The 20726-nt window shown below is 39.4% G+C and overlaps 1 protein-coding gene across 1 annotated transcript in view; it reads left to right on the top strand.

The window, feature by feature from the left end:
• CEP112 (centrosomal protein 112kDa) overlaps positions 1-20726 on the top strand; it is a 174732-nt gene that overhangs the window by 75687 nt on the left and 78319 nt on the right. Inside the window, exon 17 of the mRNA XM_010578736.1 lies at positions 5895-6077. Within this exon, the coding sequence (XP_010577038.1) occupies positions 5895-6077 (183 nt within the window). The remainder of the gene's footprint in view (positions 1-5894; positions 6078-20726) is intronic.

The following is a 20726-nucleotide window of genomic DNA, read 5'->3' as shown; positions in this document are numbered from 1 at the left end:
GGACACAGTCTTTGTAAAAAGCTTTGTTCCTTTCCTCTTTGTCTATAGTTTAAGATAATTGAAATACAGTCTGTTCTTGCATGGAGGCCAAATGAGCACGTTAGCAGAGGCTCTAAATTTTTCATGTCATCAGCAACAAGCTGCATAAATTTCATTTCATAAATTAATCTAGGATGCATAAATGTTTCCTTTGAACCATCCTAACACACAGATGAATGCCATTTGCACAGAATATCTGAGGAATAGTTTCTTCAATCAACAACATCAACTTTTCACTTTATGATACAGCTAAAACTCACAAATGGGAAAAGGATACGAATTTAACCTCCAAGTAAAGAGTGGGTGGAAGTCGTCTCGCTGTACCGTTGCTGTTTACAGAATTGTTAACCAGACAGATGGGTATTTACACTGTCTCCTTCAGGCATCTAACTTGTGTGTGATTTAGACTTAAAAGCCTGAGCTCCCTGTATAGTCAACAGAATCAACTTTGCAGGGAGGAGGGAAAGGGGAGACGATTCCAGGAACATAAATTGGTGCCTGCAGTAAATAGCAAGTCAGGCTGCGAACGCCTGTGAAGTTGGTTCTCAGTGTTCAAAGAAGGTCCTTGGATAAACTCTGAATCCCTAAACAAAGACTATGTACAGTAAATCCTGTACCAGAGCCTGCTACAAACAGGCATTTGCAAGGACTCAATGTATATTAGTTTGAAAGAAATATTGCTGTTTGCAGACCAGATTGGCTTTACTGGAGCAGGCGGGCTGGAGAGGGGAGTGGGACTTCCTGACGTTGATCACGGCACTACGTGTGATTTAATCACAGGGATGCAACTTCATTGCCAGTATGTTGGTGATTTAAAAACAAATTTACTCATGGCAGGAGGATTGGGAAGATAGGAGGATTGAGGTGAGGTTTGTGCTGCCCATACTTTAAAAATATTAACATTCTGGAAGGCCTTTGTAAGTAAAAATTTACAGATCAGGCATATCGTTTTATATACATGGTGAGACTGCTCAGGTGTATTGTTGTAGTGGAGAGGATAAATCAAACTGCAGTATGGATAATAGACCAGCTTATCTCTTCTAGAGAATTTCTTGCAATTCTTAGTTTGCATTTGAAATACAGTTATTAGTGGTTGATTATAAGGTAAAGTATAACAGGGAACACAGTCATGCCAATTAAATTATTGCAGCCTGCAATGAAATAGAAAGTAAAATGCATTCGCTATGCGTGTACATTACCCTATATGCATTTGCTACTTCGGTGGTAATATGTGGTTCTGCACTGATGTATTTTTCACTGTCCCATTTGCCCTTGGCTCATTACAGCCCTTTTATCTTGGGAGTACTTTGTGTTCCAAATTATAGCAAAATCTCAAAAAATGTGTACTTTTAAAATCCATTTAATTCATCTGCTGCAAAGTAGTTCTGGTATGCTCCCTTGCCTTGCAGTGAAGATTCCTCTTTTCTGCCCAAAGTTATGCTAAGCCAGAGCCCAGCATGATTAATACTCGATCCTCCAGCCTGTTATATCTGATTACTTTTAAAAGCAGTGTATTTGCAGAGATGGGTAATCCCCATATCCTCATGAAACACGCACATTTATTTATAGGCTTAGGAGACAGAAAATGCTAGATTTTACCAGAGTTGTAATTTGGGGATAGATCATCTATTATATACTATGCTGGGCAGAGGTTAGGACTAGTTTTGAGCAGAGCAATGATAATGAAGACACCTGATTTACAAACACTCTTAAATGCTTATAAGATGGAATTGCTGAAAAATAGACATGCTATATGCATGCTGTAGGAGTGAGTTTAGTTCAGTTCTTTGCCATGACATGTGTAACTCATTGGTGGCTTCTCCAGCCCTCAGAAGTTCAGTCATGCCAAAATAGCGCTAATAAAATCATCCTGCCGTGCAAAACTATATTTTATATAGGTGTTACTTACAATATTTCTGGAATTGTGGACATAAATTTGCATGAATTTTCATACTTTGGTGTCAAATGTTTATTGTAGCAGCTACATTTTTCAAAGAGGTAGTGAGCTAACTAATTTCCTTTCCCTCCTTTGGGGACTATAAAAAGAATTTCAAAGGCATACTTGTTCTTGAGAACAAGTTGAAATTGTTCTAAAATTGAAAAGCCTAAACTTAGTGTGTGATGTAAAAGCAAAAACTGGATAGTAGAAGGTCTTGTCTATATTAGGGACTTTAAAAAGGTATTTGCTGACGTTGATCATATTACAAGTATTTGGCTTCTGAAAATATCTTCTGCAATCAGTAGGCTATTTACTGTAGATCTTTGTTCTTCAGATGCACAAACTGAACCAGCGCTAACAGCAGCACGATTTGACTTTAGGTCTTTATTGGATTGTCTCTCATTTTAGCAGGTTGTCCTAAAGCACCTCCACGTTTGGCTGCAGTTAAATCTGCCTGTGTTAGAAGGCCACCGTTGATCAGCAGCTGTGGTTGTCGGTGTCCTGCGTAGGGTGGGCATGATGGACATTGCCAGATTTGTTTGGCAGTCTGTGTGTATGTGTGTATTTATGCTAGTGAATAGCAAAAGGTGGTCACAGTTCTTGGATTAATCTTTTTTATCTTTTTGTCAAGAATTTTGTCATCTTTTTCAATTCTTTTCTCTGCGAGAGTAAGGAAATGTTAAATTTCAGGTAAAAGCAGAGATTTAAAAATAAATGGTGCAATTCTGGTGATGGCTTACTAAATCAGGTATTGGCTATGGCCTTGAATATGGTTCTATCATACTGGTGTGGAAAGAATTAAAAAATGAAGGATTCAGGCAAGAGGAGATCATAAATTTAGAATACTTGTGCTACTTCGTAATAATAGTACTTCACGGTATAGAAGAGCTATATGGGGTCAGACAGTCCTGCTTGTTTTAGTGTCCAGGCCACGGCTGGAGATAGGAACAGATGCGCAGAGAAGAGAATAAGAGAATCTCATCTTTGGGAGGGCAAAATGAGAAAACATCTAAGCTACAATGAATACGATCTGATTATGGTAATGGGGCGCCCACTATTATTTAATGAATGTATCTTTTCAGCATCGCCCCTAATTCCCATTGTGAATATCGTGTTGCTTGTCTGAAATGTATAGCACCTAAAACTGTCTGTCTTCTAGACACTTATGTACTGAACTTGAGCGGACATTTTAATGTAATCTGATGAAGTGCTAAGCATCCTAGGGGTAGATGCAGAAAGATCTCAACACGATACAATTTTTAAAGGAGGTGGTTTTCTTACATCACTCATAAAGGCGCTTTCTACCTTAAAGAGGAGACAGAATCCATACTGATTTATGAAGAATTTATATAGTGTTCATGCAGCTTCCTGTGATGAAGTCCTGTTGTTGCTGAAAAACAGCATGGTTGGGTTTTTTTTTCTTTTTGTTGGTATACATTAATTTTTCCCCCTTTAAAAAAAAAACCCAACAACAATACAAGGACGAGAGAGGGAGGATTGGAAGAGAAGCTGTAGTTCTTGGCAGCAGCTCGGAGAACAGGAGGTTCAGTGAGTGTTCACCAGTGCAGTCAAATGGCTACTCCATCACTTCACGTTATTTATACAGGAAGGCACGTTTTGTTGGTTACAAATGTGGGGTTCTTGTTAATATTCACTAGGGAAGATGGGTTTTCTACATCTTTGAACTTGAGGGAAGAAAAGGCTCTCGTTCCCATCCTTTCCTCCCCTGTCTCTCCACCTCTGCTCCCTACCAGAAATCTCTAAAAAGCAAACCCAAAACATCATGGGGAATACTTTGCTTTAAGCGGTGAGGTTTTTTTCTTCGACAAATTTGCCTTTTGTAAAACAACTCCCCTCACACTGCCATCCTTTCTCTTCCCACTGAGCAGACTGGGGGGATGCCCCTCCTGCATACAGAAGGACTGTTCCCTTTTACCTCTTTCCACCTCTTAAATTCAAAACTGTTCTGTCTGTAATATAAATGTTGTAAGTGAAGAGATTACCAAGTAAAACTAATTACTTTGGGTAAAGTGGAGACGTACATGTGTATTGTGTAACTGGTTGAAGAAGCAGGATCTGTCCCTTGCCCCTCTCGGGCACACATTCCCTGTCTGCTGCCATTTCTCATCTTCAGTTAAAAAAGTGAAAACCTCAATAATTGAAGTTCCTCACAACAAACTGTTGTACCCCAGACCTTACATGGCACAACCAGCTGAAAATCCAGCAATTAAGAAAAGAAAATGTTTGAATAAAAAGACCTCTCTTGATATGGTTTCTTTTTAATCAGGTCTGATTTATGAAAAACCGCTAAACATTTTTTCCCTTAACTCAGGCAAAGCCTTTACAATTATTTTAGGGAGCAAGAATCGTTTCATTTAGGCACACTAAGGACACTGCTAGCATCTGAAAAGAAACCGGTTTTGTACACAAACCTTGGGCAAAAACCTGACTTAAAGAACTTCGTGTAAGGATCCCAGGCCCGGTACAGATAATGTATGCCTCTTGGGGGGTTAACTCCTGCAGGATGTCTGTTAATAAGCTCTTGAGTATTATTAAATAATGTAGCTATGTTAAACCGTAGAATATTGCATCTGTTCTACTTGCTCCGTTTTTGGAAGGACGCTCCCGGCCGCGGCACGGGTGACATATTTTACTTTTAAACCCGGAATATGCTGATCCGTAGTTTGAGAAAGTGCTTTTATTTATTTATTTTTTTTAACTTTGCTTCAAATTTTAAACCCAAAAGCCATGCAAACAGCTAATATTATTCCAGAATTGAATGCTACAGCTTTAAGATAAGGTGCCGGGGCGCTCTCGGCGCACACACAGCCGCCTCCTCCCGTTCGCCTTTTTTTTTTTTTTTTTTTCTCACGCTGAAAATAACCCACCATATTCACGATAGGAGCATTTTTTCTTTTTTTTCCCCCCTTTTTTTTTTTTTTCCCCCCTCCTTCCCACCCCCCCCTTTCCGAAATCCACCAAAACTGAAGAAAAATCCAAGTGACTGTTCTTAGCAGCTGTGTGGCCCGGAGTTCAGTGGGGAAGCGGCTTCCTGCCGTCCCTATTCATCACCTGCTTCAAAGGCAGGCTGGCTGCTCCAGTGTGCAGGCCAGGTAGGGTGCCATTGTGCGCAGGCGGGGAGGATTAGTATCAAAGCTGCGGCAACCAGGCCCTTGGTCTCGGGCTGCCATTCAGTCTAGCGGGGAGAGGCTAAGACTGGCCAAGGTCACAGCATCCAGTGTGGTGCGGACTGGGAAAGGATCCTGAGAATAGAGGGCTTCTTATGAAATCATGGTGCAAGCTTGCAGCACAGCAGGTGCCCTTCTGGAACACATACATCTGTTTATGTTGGGATAGCGTAGCTGACAACGGGATAATAGAGCTTTGTTTTTTATAATTTTCTTTCTTTTTTTATTAAAAAAAAAAAGGCAACTATATACGGCAGCGTTGAGGAATATTGAAGGAAGAGCTTTCGCTTTGGAAATCATAAAGAAATCTTTAAAAGATTTAATTGCTGGGGTGGGGGGGTTGCGTGTGTATACTTAAGCGAAGGGGAGAGCAGGCTGCCTATTAACCATTTAGGATCCTCAGCCCTGCTGATAAGCAGCAGCAGGGTACAGGGGGACCGTACACAGAATGCGACAATGCAATTTTTTTTTTTTTTTTTTGTACGCTCCGACATTTGTACCAACAAATTGGTTAAGGATGCGCTGGATTTGCTCGGTTGTCTCCATTGTTGGAATTGTCTGGAGGAATTCTGTCACGCTAACGGTGGCTTTTTAAAAGGTGAGGTAATAGTGACGTAAAAATAAAATTGCCAACTTGATGAAATTAAGGGGAAAATTAAGCTGTAGACGAGTTGTCATGACGACAAGGATGTTCTATTGATGAACTGTACTCCTCACTGTCCAATCAGATAGTGGAGCTGAAGCTGGAGCATGAACAGGAGAAGACGCACCTATTCCAGCAGCACAACGCAGAGAAGGACTGCCTGGTCCGAGATCATGAACGGGAAATCGAGAAACTGGAAAAACAGCTTCGCGCTGCCATGGCAGAGCACGAGAGTAAAACTCAAGAATGCAGGAAACGAGACGGACAGGTAATGATCAATAATGTTTGAAAGGCGTACGCTTATTAGAAAATGCTAATAATTAGTGTTTCCTGTTTGCCAGCATTGTTGGTGATGCACGCTGTGTGAGCATTTGCGAAACTGGCACTAAAACGTGATTTCGTTTTTCTTTTTTCTTTTTTTTTTTTTTTTCCGCTTTCCCCCCTCCCTTCCCACTGCTGAATAGGGCTTTAACTGCAAAAACCACAGGTAGCCAGATTAAAAATCCCATGGTGCGCTATAACTCGGCCTATTTATAATCTTGTCTCATTTTCTTTCATGATGGATTTGTTTAAGAAAAAAAGGTATCTGTTCTTGTCCCCCCCCCCAGCCCTCACACTCACCCCTCCTTTTCTCCTTCCTGGGCAAATCCATGTGAATTATATCTGCTTCACTCGTATGCTTTTTTTGTTTTAAATCTCTGCAGGTAACTCACAAATGGCTTTATTTCATTTTGTTCATGTCTTTTTGTTTCAGTTTTGAATTCTAGATTTGCATTGTGTGTTTGACTACGTATGTTGGATGTTTGATAAGATGATGTGGGTTTGGGGTTGCTTACCATCACGTTTATTTTCCTACACACACACGCACCCCTCCCATCCTCCATCTCTGTGGTCACTGTTGGAAGCCATTTGGCAGAATAACCCCCAGCTGGGGTAGCATTTGACTCTTCAAACTTCTGGATGAAATGCACACTGTCAGCATGGAAAATGATCTTTATGAGTTTTCAGTTCAAAAAACATCTTACTGCATTTTTTCAATGTATTTTATAAGGATGGCATGGTATATTTTCCTAAGACCCTATATTAAAAAGGCCTGTAATGGCAATATTTAAAAAATTAAGGTGACTTTGTAGTTTAAAGAGTATTCAGAAAATAATCTTTACTAATCAGCATTAGAATTAGTTATCGTGCATGGATTATTTTATACCAAACCTGGACATTTTGGTAAGGCATCTTGAACGACATATGTTTTCCGCGCACCACCGCCTTCCCTATGAGATGTAAGACTCTGACATTGAGGCATTTTCACTTTACTTCCCTCTAGACTAGTAGGGTGTGTCTTTTACTGGCAACTAAGTGTAGCTAAGTGAAATTGAATATTTAATTTTTAAATTAATTTTTTTAAACCTTTGGACGACTCAGATTCTGTCGAAATCTGGCTTAAGTAAGTCTTTTGGAAAACAAACGGCTTGTTGGGGGAGGATGGAGGGATATATCGCAGAGCCAGGACTTATTTCTCCATTTCCACCATTATGGTTTTCCAAGGAAAACAAGAGATACTTTGTGAGAACGCTTGAGAAGAGGATGTTCAGGTGGCTTCTGAAAAATTAAACCTTGCCCTTTATTCCCTAATTTATTGTAAGAGTAAACAAAGACTTCAATTGTTAAAGGGATTGGTTTTTATCTTTGCTTTTTTTTTTTGGCCCAGGACAGATGCATCTTGTCTATATAGCTATTTGCGAGTCCCTTTTCAAAGTTGTATCATCCTCTCACCTGCCTTCCTGATGTTGTGTCTGCGTACAAAGGCAGAGCTGCAGCACTCAGGTTAAAAAACAGTTTTAGAATTATATAGAATTATTCTGTCTACACGCCAGCGTTCATTACAATTAGTGTATTGCTCTGTATAACACTGAATACAAAGGTAAAGGGACTATCTTAGGCAAATTCAGAGAATCTGGGAGGTGCCTTGTAAGTATATCTTTCTATTTCGTTCTGTTGTGGGTCATTTCTGGCAAAGATTGGAGCCCAAAGTTTGGTTGTGCTTTCTCTTTGCAATGGGATATATAATGCCGCTACAGGTGCTATGTAGAAAGCTGGAAATTATCGCAGCTATTAGGAAAATCTGAACAGTCTGAATAGCAAAAACTTTGGCCTTTTTACAGGGCTTTTCTTTGTAGTTTGAATATCCCTATACAGTCATTTGAACATTGCTGCCATGAGAATGGCATGTAAATCAGGGAAGAAAATGCCGTTGCTTTTGACTAGAAGAGCTGTCATTTATTTAAACTCTGGTAAGAATCCATGAGTTTTCAAGGACGCATATTTTTTCCATTTTGGAAAATAAATCGCTTTTCATTCCTTCTCTGGTCTTTGTATTAGAATTCACTTTTGTCTTTGCAGTGAGCTCCACAGACAATACTGGTGTTTCTTATGGAATTATGGCACATATGTTTAATAAAATTTTTTAAATCTTTGCATATGTTTACTAAAATGCGTGTTTTGGACATCTAACATGACTAATGGCCAATGTCCTTTGTGAAACATTTGGCAGTCTCTTAACAAAGATATGGCAGTGATTTAATAAGTTTATGTAGACATAGCTTTTTAAAAACCTGTTAAATTTGAACCATGTTTGACATCAGTAATTTTTAGGACTGCTTTATATTACAATGAAGGTGCAATGAAACAAGAGAAGAGGCCATTTTGCTTCGCTAAATGAAAAGTAGATTTGCTGGGTGTTTCAAAAAATTTAAATAATAATTAGTGTTAATCACATACGAGTAGCTTGGTTTGAAGGACCTATCTGTTCAATATTTGGTGATTGATGTGAAAGCACTGTTATTAAAGGTACTCACTGTTATTCTTTCTTAAATTCTTTTCCATATGAAAGAGTAGCAAATGTTTAAAATACGTATTTCTTACTATATTACTATAAAGACAGCTATGACTGAGCACTGTGGAACAATTTATTATACTGCTACTGGAAAGGTTAATTTATTTTTTTTTATTGCATATCCAAGGTCTCTACTTTCAGGTAGGTCTTCAGCTACTGTGAAAGATAGTATACAAAACGGTTAGATTTTATTCAAATATGAGTACATTTCTTACTGCTTTAATCAGAACTGAAGTATAAAAATTAAGTATTTCATTGCCAGATTTTAAATATAAAATGTTACTGTTTCTTTGAAATATAAGTTTAATATATTTTCAGGAAAGGAACTTGATTTAAGTGGATCACCTTTTTGTATTGCTGATGAATTTCTGCATAACAATTGCATTCCACTTTAGCTCTTGGATTTATCCATTTCTAGGAGGCTTGCTTTGATTTTTTCACCTAGGGTTGTAATGCTTGGGGAGGAGTAAATTGACATGTAGGTCAATAAAAGTCAAAGAAGTACAAAGGCTTTTATACCATGCTGTGTTCTTGTAGTCTTTTAAATCCTATACATTTTCTATGAACTGCCATAATATTGTTATTCTTTAAATAGTAGCTAATAATACAGGATATTTTTTTTAAAAGGGTAGTTTTGAATCACTACTTCTATTTAGATTAGACTTTTTAATATTATCTGGATTTCCTTTAGGAGCATTTTTAAGCTACAGTTTGGTTGGTCATTCGTTCGCCACCTCCCTAAATTATTTTAGTTTATACATTAGTGCACAAAACGGGGAACTCCTTGGATGATAGAGGTCTTCCTTTTGTTTTAGTAAAAACAGCCTTGCTGCTGAATCGGCGACTTTCTGAAGCAAGGCTTCTGATTGCAGAGAATAATACATCTAGTTTGCTTCTGCGAAATAAGACACTAAAGTTAGGAAATTTTAATAACCGACGCCCAATGGGCTGTGGTGGCTGTGGTGCCAGTTATGCACTTACATTTTCCCTTTATTGTGCGGATGTCATTCTCTCCCCTGCATCTGACACGTGCCCTCAACCAGCTCAAAGATTTTCATGTTCCAGCTGCTGTATAGAGTTGGATCATTTTCGTGCTTATTCTTTGACCGTTGACCTTCGGGCAAGAAGAAGAAAAAAATGTACCCCTGTAACTTCAAATATAGCACTTTACACTAAAGTGAGAGGAAAAAAAAAGTTTCCATGAGGAAACTGAATTCTCTTTCCAGGTTCTCTTAGAAGATAATTGGCAAGTCCACGGTTTTCATCCATTCCTAATTGGGTCAGGAGTAGCTCAAATGCTGGGGCACATTTTGGCAGTATTTGTCCCTGATGTCACGGTATTTAATTTTAACATATAATGTTTATGCTCTCAGAAATGAGGCTGCTTTAAGGGAAGATCACTGGTGTTTGACGGTGTCTTAGGGCTCTCAATAAACCATTATTGGTTGGGAAAGGAAAGCTTTGAACAGTTCTGAAGTCACGTGAACACACATTGAGAATGGAGGTTGTTACAAAAAAAAGAGCAGGCTGGAGGTGGTGAGAAGAGTTAATAAGGTCTTTTCCTGTGGCCAAAGTATGCATTTCCTTTTTCCTCTCTTGCTTTTTGCACTTCCCGTAATCACGTTGGCCTTTACCATCCTGGTTTGCTTTACCTTCTCAGAAATCAGCGGCTCCTTCCCTGGTGCCCGATGCATAGGGCACCCTTTCACTTCTTCTCTGGCTTCTCCTCTTCAAAAATTTGCTTCTTTGTACTTGTAAATGGTTGTCTTTCTGCAACTGTTGCTTTGTGCCTGGTTTTGTTTGAATTAATTCCAAGCTTTTTGAGCCTGTTGAGTTAACGATAAAAAAAACCCAGTAATGATCATTATTTTCATTCCAGCAATGATCATTATTTTCATTCCAGCAAATCCTTGGTATATGTTTATGGCTCTGTATAGATAATTACTGTATCAACAAAGTAGGAGGGACGGAAGAGATTTATCTTGTCTCTATAACTGCAGTCAGTCTGAAGTGGTACTGTGCTGATACGTTTCACTGATGGAGAGCTTTACCAACTATTGACAAGAGAAAATACAGAAAAAAAAATTAATAGAAATACTGTGTACTTGTTTAATGGTAACTAAATACCCCAACACATGCACAATTTCTGTCTGTGTGTAAACATTGCTGTAGCAGTAACTCTTCAGCACTATACTAATACAGAAGGCTTGTGGGAGCGTTTGTTTCACAATAGGAGACTTTCTTAAACTTTGATCTGAAAGAACCTGTTGTTGCAGGTAAATCACTGATCAAGTCTTCTGCTTCATGTGATTGTTCTAATATCTCCAAACACCAGTTTCCACAGGGTTATTGTTCTGGTATCAGTGGAAGCAGTTTGCTTGATCGTGTCTGGAGGGTACAGATAGATGTAGCCTGTGAAACATTCAGATGTTGATGGTGCTACTGCAGTCACTTCTGTATACAATTTTGAGTAAATAAATTCTATGACTCATTTTTTTTTCCTTTGACTTCTTTTCTTAATAGAAGCTGTCTTTGGCATGAGAAGAAATGCATTGTTTGCTATGCAGGCTTTCTCTGCAGACAATGTAAATCATGGAGTTGCAATCTAAATATTTGTTTGTTATATTTTACTTGGAGAGTGGCTGTTGGGCTGACAGTCAGACTTCTGTAGACAGACAGCCGTTCCCTTTTAGCCTTTTCTAAACAAAAGCTTTTGGCTATATTGCAGCATGTTTAATTTACCACCAATCAACCCAGGGTAATGAACATGACTGTTGATGTAAAATATTTAAAGCACCAAATATTTGTTGCAGCACTTGCGTGGTTTCCCTTGGTTGTTTATAGTCTGCTGACTCAGGGTTGGGATGGATCCCATTGATGGGGAATATCTACTAAAATCAAGGACCTGATGATGGGTCCTATAGAGACATTCAAACTGGACTTTTAACTACTAGTATTGCTGTGAAGTTGAGTACTCAGTGAAATGGCCAAATGCATCAGTTTCCTGGGGAAGTACTCAAATACTGTCTCATACTGGGCTCTGGTAATCATCACAGCTAGTTTCAGCTGGACTTCAGTAAATGTAGAGGAGCTGTGGGAAGAATTTGGGCTGTAGCATAGGCATAATCTTTGAGATTAGAGGAAAAAATGAGCCTTTGCTCTAAAACCGAAGCACACGGTTCAGGCTCAGGGTTCCCTCCGTCGAGCACCCCCATCAAGATGAGGGTCTGGGCCTCCTGTGCACCTTCCCCTTCCCTGCTCCCATGAAGCCACCTTGCCACGTTTGTTGTTTTGTGTCAAGCACTCTTCTGGTCCCCTCTTCCAAGCTGCTGCTTCTGTTTGAGATGCCTTTCAAAAGACTGTTGAACAAGCTATAAACATCTGCCACTTCCTCACTTAATGGAACCATCAGGAACCATCAAAGTGTTCTCATGCTGTAGTGGGTGATCATCTATGATCTCTTCCACATTTTTCCTTGACTGTCACTTTTTACGATAGGGCCGAAATTAGATAGTGAGGAATTCAGTGCAGGAGGTGTGACTTGACTTGCTGCTCCGTACTTTTATACTTCAGGCTGTTCAGCATTTGAAATATTTACTAAAGACATTTTTGGGAGCCATACATAATGGTGCATAAATTATCATTTGCTGATTAAAAATGTAAAGTTAGCTTAGGAGAGAACTGACATTTTGTGCTGTCTACAGTGTATGTAAAAGAGAAAGCAGTTGCTATAGAAACTAGCTCATCACTAATACAAACTCTGATTCTGAGATGGAGTTCTTTTCAGCAAAATAGACTTTCTGTTTATAGAATATGAAATTGAATATATATGGTAGTTATTCTTACATTGTATTCAACATTTTATATTATTTTTTGTTTTAATTTTAAATATTGGCAGCTGAAAAGGTGGAGTATATAATTTCACTTGTGTAGGGGCAGGGTATATATCACATGGCAGTAATTTTATTTTATACCAGTACTCCTTGTTTAGGAAAAAATGATTATTTCCTGCATATAACTGTTAATAGATACAGAGTAATTTCTCTGAGGAAAAAACGAGATCAGTCTTGCTCATCAGCAGGATAAAGGATCTTTATGCCAGTTTTTAACACATACACTAGGTGTGGCTTTGTGTGTGATGGTTACAATGAATGATTAACTCTAACAGACAATAAGCTATACATAGTGTGAAATTATTTTTAAAATTAAAGTTATATAAAGGAATACTGAAGTCAAATGATCAAGTACATTAGTAAACACAAAACAGGTGATAGTAACTGCAGCATTTGAGATGGTGTAACATAATTTCTAAGCAGAGAGGCGAAAATACTGTGTTACTCTGTGGAAATGGTGAACTTAAAATATAAGCTCTTGATTTTGAAATAAAAGGAGCATTCACTTTCTATGTGAAGTTCAGTGTGTGTCAAAGCCAGACTCTAAAGTTGCTTATTGATATTGCTTCCAAGTGTAAGAGTCCAAATCATCTCTTTTGAAATAGTTCCTATGATAGTAGATTGTTCCAAATATTACAACTAAACTTGTTTCATAAATGTCTGCTTTACAGAGAAAGGGGTGCTTACTCACAACATTCATTATTAATGTCTTTTAGTTCTTTTGTAAATTGCTTTTTAGTATTATGTTGTAACTTGCGAGAGTTGTTGAATAGAAGGAGGTTGACTTAGTCCATAGAACAAGTACAGCAATTTGGAAAACAGCAGTGATATCTACTTCAAACATTCCACTGAATGGCTGAAGAGATATCCTCTAATGGGAGATCAGGATTCATACTGAAGTTTTTGTCACAGCATCATAGAACAGTTTGGGTTGGATGGGCCTCTGGAGGTCATCGTGTCCAACCTCTTGCTCAAAGCAGGTCTAACTTCAAAATTACATCATGTTGCTCAGGGCCAAGTCCAACTGAGTTTTGAAAATCTGCAATGATGGAGATTTCACAACCTCCCTGAACAACCTATGCCAGTGCTTTGCTAATCCATTGTGAAATTTCTTTTCCTTTATATCCATTTGGAATATCTATTGTTACTATTTGGATCTGTAGCTTCTTGTCCTTTCACTGACACCTTCAAAAAGAGTGTGCCTCTGTCTTCTCTATAACTCCTTACACTTAGTTGAAGACAAAAATTAGATTTCTCCTTAGTCTTCTGTTCTCCAGACTGAATAAACCTGGTTTGGTGAACTTCCTGAAGGTCCTAGTGGCCCATTACTCCAGCTTGCAGAGTTTGAGGTCCCTGTGAATGGCAACCCTGTTGTCCACCATACTGACCACTAGCCCCCAAGAGATGCCAGCCGCAGTATGGCACAGGGTTCATTGTGTCCTATCATCCAGGTCGTTGGTGGAGATGTTAAGCTGTATCAGCCCCATCTGAACATTGAGAAATGCCACTTGTAGCTGGTTGCCCGTTGACTCCTGCTCTTCAAACCCAGTGGTCCAGTTAGTTCTCCACTCAGGTTGTAGTAGGCCCTTCCGGTCTATGTCTCTTCAGTTTGACTGTACAGATGCTGTAAACATCTGTATCAAAAGCCTTGCTAAAGTCAAGATAAAAGATGTTGACAGTTCTCTCCTTTCCACAAAGTCAGTTGTTTCACTGTAGAAGACAATCGGTTTGGTCAAGCGTGATTTGCCCTTGGTATATCCAGGTTGGCTGTTCCCTGTGACCCTTTTATTCCTCACGTGCCAGGAAAGTAATTTCATGGACTTTTACTCCACAATTTTTTCAGGTATGGAGGTTAGGATATCCTGTCTGTGACTACCTACTAAGGTGCTATGTATTGCAAATTAAGTAGTTAAATTTTTTTAGTGTGTGCTTTTTCTCTTATCCTTTTCTAGAGAAAGATTAGCCAAAATCAATTTAGTCTCTCTTCCTTAGGTCAGCAGATGTTAATTCCATTCACTCACTGCCTCCGTAAATCAAATTTTGAACAGTAGTCTAGCTGTTAAATGATTTATCTGATAGGAGAGATTTTATGATCCATTCAGTTTCTCAATTCAAAGGTATTATAAATACCAAATGAAAGAATGAAACACTAGACGAGAAATTATGACAATCTGTAGCTTGGAATGTTAACACCACTTGTTTTGGCAGCATTACTGGTCTTAAAACAATAAGATCCATATGGATGCTAATTTTCCCAATTTTGAGTAATAAAGACAACCTCTTTATGGTTTAAGTAACGATATTACTCAATACCACTGCAGGGTCCAGTAGACGGTTTCATGATGAGGTAATAAATAGCAATTTTGGAGAGCTGATTATTTGTATTTTTCTTTTATGTGGTTTCCGATGGGGGAAGAAGAAATCACAAAGCCAGTGAAAAGCCTTGCCCTCTCCTGTAGCTGACATACTTTGGCTGAAGATATGTCAGCTGAGAAATATGAGACCATCCCTAAAGCTCCGCATGCTCCCACATTAAAGTATTATAGAGAAACCTTCAAGTGGAAAACCAGTAACAAATTGCAGCTGAGATGCTTATGGCATACTGCACTGTCCTGGGTGCCCTACCACTGCTCTGCTTATTCCTCTGTATATTGCTTTAGTCAGGAATTAAAATGGAAGACTTCTCTGGTTTTCCTCTCTTTCACAGACAGGAGCTATGAGGGGGAAAAAAAACCCCAACCCCTATGATGGGTCATCTGTGGATCTGAAGATGATGTTACTGGCACAGACACCAGGCTGAGTACTTTACTGTTAAACATCTCTGCAGCTGTTTGCCCACTGGCCCAACCCCGGTGTCTGTAGCAACTCTGTGAAGTCCACTTTTCTGCCTCAGATGTTAGGAATTGGCTAACCCATCGGCTGGAGGGGTAGCCAAGTGCTCTGCACTCTTTCCGCGCCGCTCCTCACGCCGGTGCCGTGCTCGGTGTGTGCTCCCCGCTCCCTCCCCTCGTTTCAGCTCCAGGAGGCAGTTTCAGATCCTCCCCTTCCCAGCTGCTCGATCTCCTTTTCTGCCAAAGCACCGACACTTGGCACGCCACCCCACGCGCGGTGTAGGCTGGGGTTTGTTTCCTGACGGTTCGGAGCAGTGAGTAACAAACGCGTGCCGGCGAAGGTCTGCCAACCGGGCTCCGTGGGACGTGCAAACCAAAGAACCGGGGCAATGTGGCGCAATGCAAGGAATCGTGTTGGACCTGGGTGGCGGAGCACGTCGGTCACTGGTCATGTCCTCTGGTCAGCCCCAGCGTGACCCACCTCCTCCAGGGAGTCAGCCCAGACCATTGCCTGTCTCTTCTTTTCAGAACTGGGACTCTGCGTTTGGTCCTCGGGCAAGACCAGCTGCCCTGGCAGAGCCTCGGAGGGCCCATGTAGTCTTTTGTGTTGCTCAACATTTCCCATCCCGATTCATTATCTATTTCCTTGTCTCTTCTGCTGCCATTTTGTGTTTCTGTTTTCCCTCACACCCAGGTAAAAGCAGGGATTTTAGGTTCTGCATTTGGGGAAATTCCAGATAGAGAAAGTGTCATGTGTCCTTAGCTATAGGCTTTGGATGTGCGCTAGCCTTGTATGTTCAAGCTTACAGAACTGTATATGCCTTTTTTGCAATTTGTCTTTTTTCTTCTTGCAAACCTTTTTTTTTTTTATTAAGAAACAAATTAGAAAGAAAATACATTGTTTTAAAATACAGTGAATATTTTCAATATGAAGTCAGACAGCAGCGCTGTTCTTTGGTCCAGTCACCTTTGAAGAAATGATTGTCATTTTACTTTAACAAATACTGTTTCTTCATTTTGAAAAAGTGGCACAGACTCTGTCAGTGATTTAAGGTCTTTAGTGTTGATTTCATGCAAAAAAATATTTTTCACAGTATGACTTTAAAGTAGACTTTTTTCCCCCAATTACTCTACATGTTGGCAGCAAATTAGCTTTGAGGAAATATTGTGCACATCCTAGTTCTCTGTTGATGTACTGGGGAGTCATTCTTGGATCTTTTAGCTCAGTCAGACCAATGACTGACGTTGTTCATGTCTTCCGTTTCTGTAGATTTGAAAGACTTTCTTTTGACAGGGAAGGTGATGTGGAAAAAAAGAAGCCAAAGTACAAGAAATGATTGGCAAAGTGATGATATCATCAAATGTTCAAAGACTTTGCAAATTGAAGCTTATTAGGCTGACATTTTGTCTTCTATTCAGCACTAATTGGAATCATGCCTGGGTGCATGATGTGGAAGGTACTTAATACCTGAGTGTTTATCGTGACAAAATGACAGAAATCGATGTCAAGGATGCTATAGATTTCTGTTTAATGGAGAAAACAATATATTTCAAACTGCAATTACATATCTCATAGTAATTTGTATTCATATGTATGAAAATCTTCTTGAAATACTGCAAATAAGAAAACTTTATTTTTGGCCTCTAAAATATTGGCCTGATTTGTGAATATTCTATTTTCAGGTTTTAAAGTTGTTCTTCAGAGTTTATAAAAACAACACTCATGTAGTTTAATAAAAAAAAAAGAGAAAACCACCTGACACAGTGTTTTTACTTGAAACAGATCTGAAAATCCCACGAAGAGTGAACTCCGTCTCTTGCACGGGTGATACAGTTCTTCTGAAGTTGTCTCTGTCAGCTTGAATTCTTTTGTAGTCTGTGCTTTCTGCTGTATTGGCATCTGTAAAATGAATTTAGAAAAGAGAAATAGTGAAGAAAGTGATTTTGGAAAGGCAGCCGCTGCAAACACAGAGTACGCTGGAATATTTGAAAATAGCTGTGTGTTCTCCTGCTGTATTTGGTGTCATTAGGGATTTCCAAGTTCAAGGTGCTTGCCCTTGTCGAGGATGCATGTGTGCTGTCTGGGATAGCACACGTGACCAGTGTGGTGTTCTACATCTTCATCCTGGACCTTATGAAGTTGAATTCAGATCTTCAGTTAAGCCTTTAGTAGAATACAAAATTACTATTTATTCAACAGTCCATGGAAACAACTAGCTGTTGGTTGAAATCATTACCTGAGTTACTGTTTCTAATGAAATACAGATTGATCATTGCAAAGTAATAATATTTTAAACCAAACCAAAACAAAGTCTGGATGCTCATAGGCATTACTGGTCGTTATGTGACTGATACAGCTGCCTGTGTGTTACTGTAAACTCCAGCAATCCTGTAACTAATAAGATGCTGACAAGCGGTAGTTTAGGGGCTGATGGTAATTATTTGTGTTGCTGGAATCCTCTCAGGAGTCTGAGTCTATGTTGCGTTAGTAAAAATATGTAACAACAGCCAATTCCTGTCCCAGTAAGCTCACAACATAAATGTGCTTACAGGATATTAGAAGTGGGTGCAGCAAGGTTGAGGACCCGTGATAAACAATGAAGTTTATCAGTAGGTTGACATGGTTTGAGCAAGAAAGCAGAAGACACAGCACATGAGCTGCTTCCCTCAAGTGGCTCTACTAATGACATAGTAAAAATGCCTTTCCATGATTTGTCTGTAGCATTAAGAGACATCTAAAGTATATTGGATACTTGCCATGTCTGCAGTTGCTGCTGTTATCAAAGGTTTCTTATGTGACTGAATAGAAAAGTGTTTGACTTTAGGTGGGAGACGAGCACATGAAGAATATTCTTGTCTGTTCAAAGTTTGGGAACCCTTATAATGATTTACATGCTTATATAAATACTAGTCGTTCATTCTGTTCAAGCTACATTTAATGACAACTAACTGTAAGCCTTCTGAAACTATGTATTGTATGGATTTCTTTGTAGGAAAGCAAATTTAACGAGTAATTTGTTATTGTAATTTTTGATCTGTTAGATACTGTTGTTGGGGTGTGGAGGAGGAGAGAATGGAACGGGACCCAAGCTGTCAATATACCATTGGTAATATTAGAGAGAAAATACTAGAAAATACTAGTTTTCCTGCTAAAGTCAGTTGGGGGTGCGTGAGAGAGTGTGTGTGTTTGTATGTGTATATATATATGTGTGTGTGTGTGTGTGTATGTATTATTGCCCTCTAATGGATAGAATCTGAATGGCTCAGCTTTGCATGCTTATATGGGTTTCTGTAGCACAACATAATTTTCAGGGTGTCTGATATTTCCCATTGTAGAAGAATCTTGTAATATTTATTCATAAGTCTGATACGTCTTTTGTGGCTAACATTCCTTTAGTTTGTAAAATTAATTTGAAATTCAGTAGAAAGTCTACCAGCTTAGAGAAGTGCTTTTTCTTTGTTCTCTGAAGTTTTATTTCAGCTGAATTATAACTGCTTAAAATTCACTATTTTATTTTCCTATTTTTACTATAGTGCTAGAATAATAAGTGAATATGAACAGAAAGTACCACGTCTGTGTACAATTGCAACATCAACGGCCTTTGAAGAGAAGTGGATAAGTAGAGCTTGCTCCTCTTGCTTTAATACATCCAGAGCGTGCCCCTGTCTCGTAACGCTCCTGCTGAGAGCCCCACGTAACCAGGATCTGCCAGGCTCCTGAGAAGTGGGTGGGAAGAGGGAGTGAGCTCTTCATCTCACTTCTCTGGTCGACACCCCGGCTGCAGCGGGTGTTCCCTGTGGCCACTTCCACCCCATCCTGTTGAGCAGCTTCCCGGCTGCTCACGCGTGTAGTTTGTTTTCTAGGAAAAGTGGCAAAAGCGTGTAATGTAATGTTCATAGGTTGAGGTTTCCAATCTTCACGACATTCACGATAAAGTCGAGTGTTCTAGTGATGCATGGTAGATTAGGTTTTGTTTTGCTTTTTAAATAAAACTATCTTTGAAGGTAACTTTAGAATAACCTGAGAAGGAAGGCTGCAGGTTACTTGGAAATTGGATTTACAATTATTTGTACTGAAAGTAGTCCACTTCTACGTGTTCTTTATAGTGGAATCCTAACATAGTTGTATTTTTTCCTAGCAGGACTCTGTTTTCATTCAATAAGCACCTTTGGGAGAATTAAATTTCAGAATTACATTTCTTCTCTCTGCAGCCATAGACATTTCCTTTTCAAAATTTCCAGCACTTGCTTTTGCAGTTGGGTAACTATACAGTGTTTTGAACACATAGCAGAACATTTGTTGCTAACAGCTTTCTTCATCTCCAGTCGTAAATGCGTGCGATTTCAGCATGGCAGTGAGTATCTGACAGTTATCTTCCTCCCCTCGAGAAGGTTCATGATGGTGGTGGTAGGCAGCACGGTTATTACAAAGAGGTTCCTGATGGATATAGATTGCAACGAGCCAAATATTCATACTTACGAAGTCATGTAAATGTTCCAGGGAGACCAGCAACTGATTTCACAAAGCTCTGCTAAGGTACCTCCAATCTCTCTGTACGTTAAGTTTTAGCCGAGTCCATCATATTTCTATTTATGATCCCATTAACAAGCTGAATCTAGGTTGGAAGAGCAGAAAGAACTGTACATTAATCAAATACCCTTGTAATGACCGTGCTTTCATATGAATGACTTCTCTAAGGTGTGATACAAGGCAAGGCATGCAGTACTGGCTTTTCCTGGCCCTTCCCAGGACTGGGGTGCTTCCCTGTGCTCTGCCTGCTCAGCTCGGCAGGCGCACTTTCACAAAAGACTGTTGTAGTGATCTGAGAGCTTACTCCTGGGAGCAAAAGAAATTGTCCCTGGGCTTTGGGCTGCTACATATTCCATTCGCGGTGAAAATAGAAAAAATTTGCATATGTTAACAGGGAGATGAAGGATACTGCAGGAGTGTCTTCTCAGCCGACGATGGGGACTTTATCTGTATTTATAAATATTGGTGTTTTTCTTCTGAACGTGTTTCCTAGCAATAGGGTTTTTTCCGAGAAAAGTTGTTTTCCACTTACAATACATTGGCAGCCATTGTGTGTATTGTTCAGGATCAATTGAGGAATTTTTCTAAATGTTATTTTGATTTGATGACTTTGTTCATCAGTGAATTATGAAAGCTCTGATTGTTTAGGGCACAAGAAGGCTACAATGCATTACTGGGTCACATGCTCACTTAATGCATGCACATTGTGATGGCAGTAGTAATAGCACCATTAAAGAACAAAAGGTAGCAACACATAGTAGCTCTGTAT

Source organism: Haliaeetus leucocephalus, unplaced genomic scaffold, assembly GCF_000737465.1.
Source record: "Haliaeetus leucocephalus isolate CR32 unplaced genomic scaffold, Haliaeetus_leucocephalus-4.0 Scaffold646, whole genome shotgun sequence".
Classification (NCBI taxonomy): Eukaryota; Metazoa; Chordata; class Aves; order Accipitriformes; family Accipitridae; genus Haliaeetus; species Haliaeetus leucocephalus.
The sequence above is the reverse complement of the archived record's forward strand: the minus strand, read 5'-3'. Positions and strand labels throughout refer to the sequence as shown.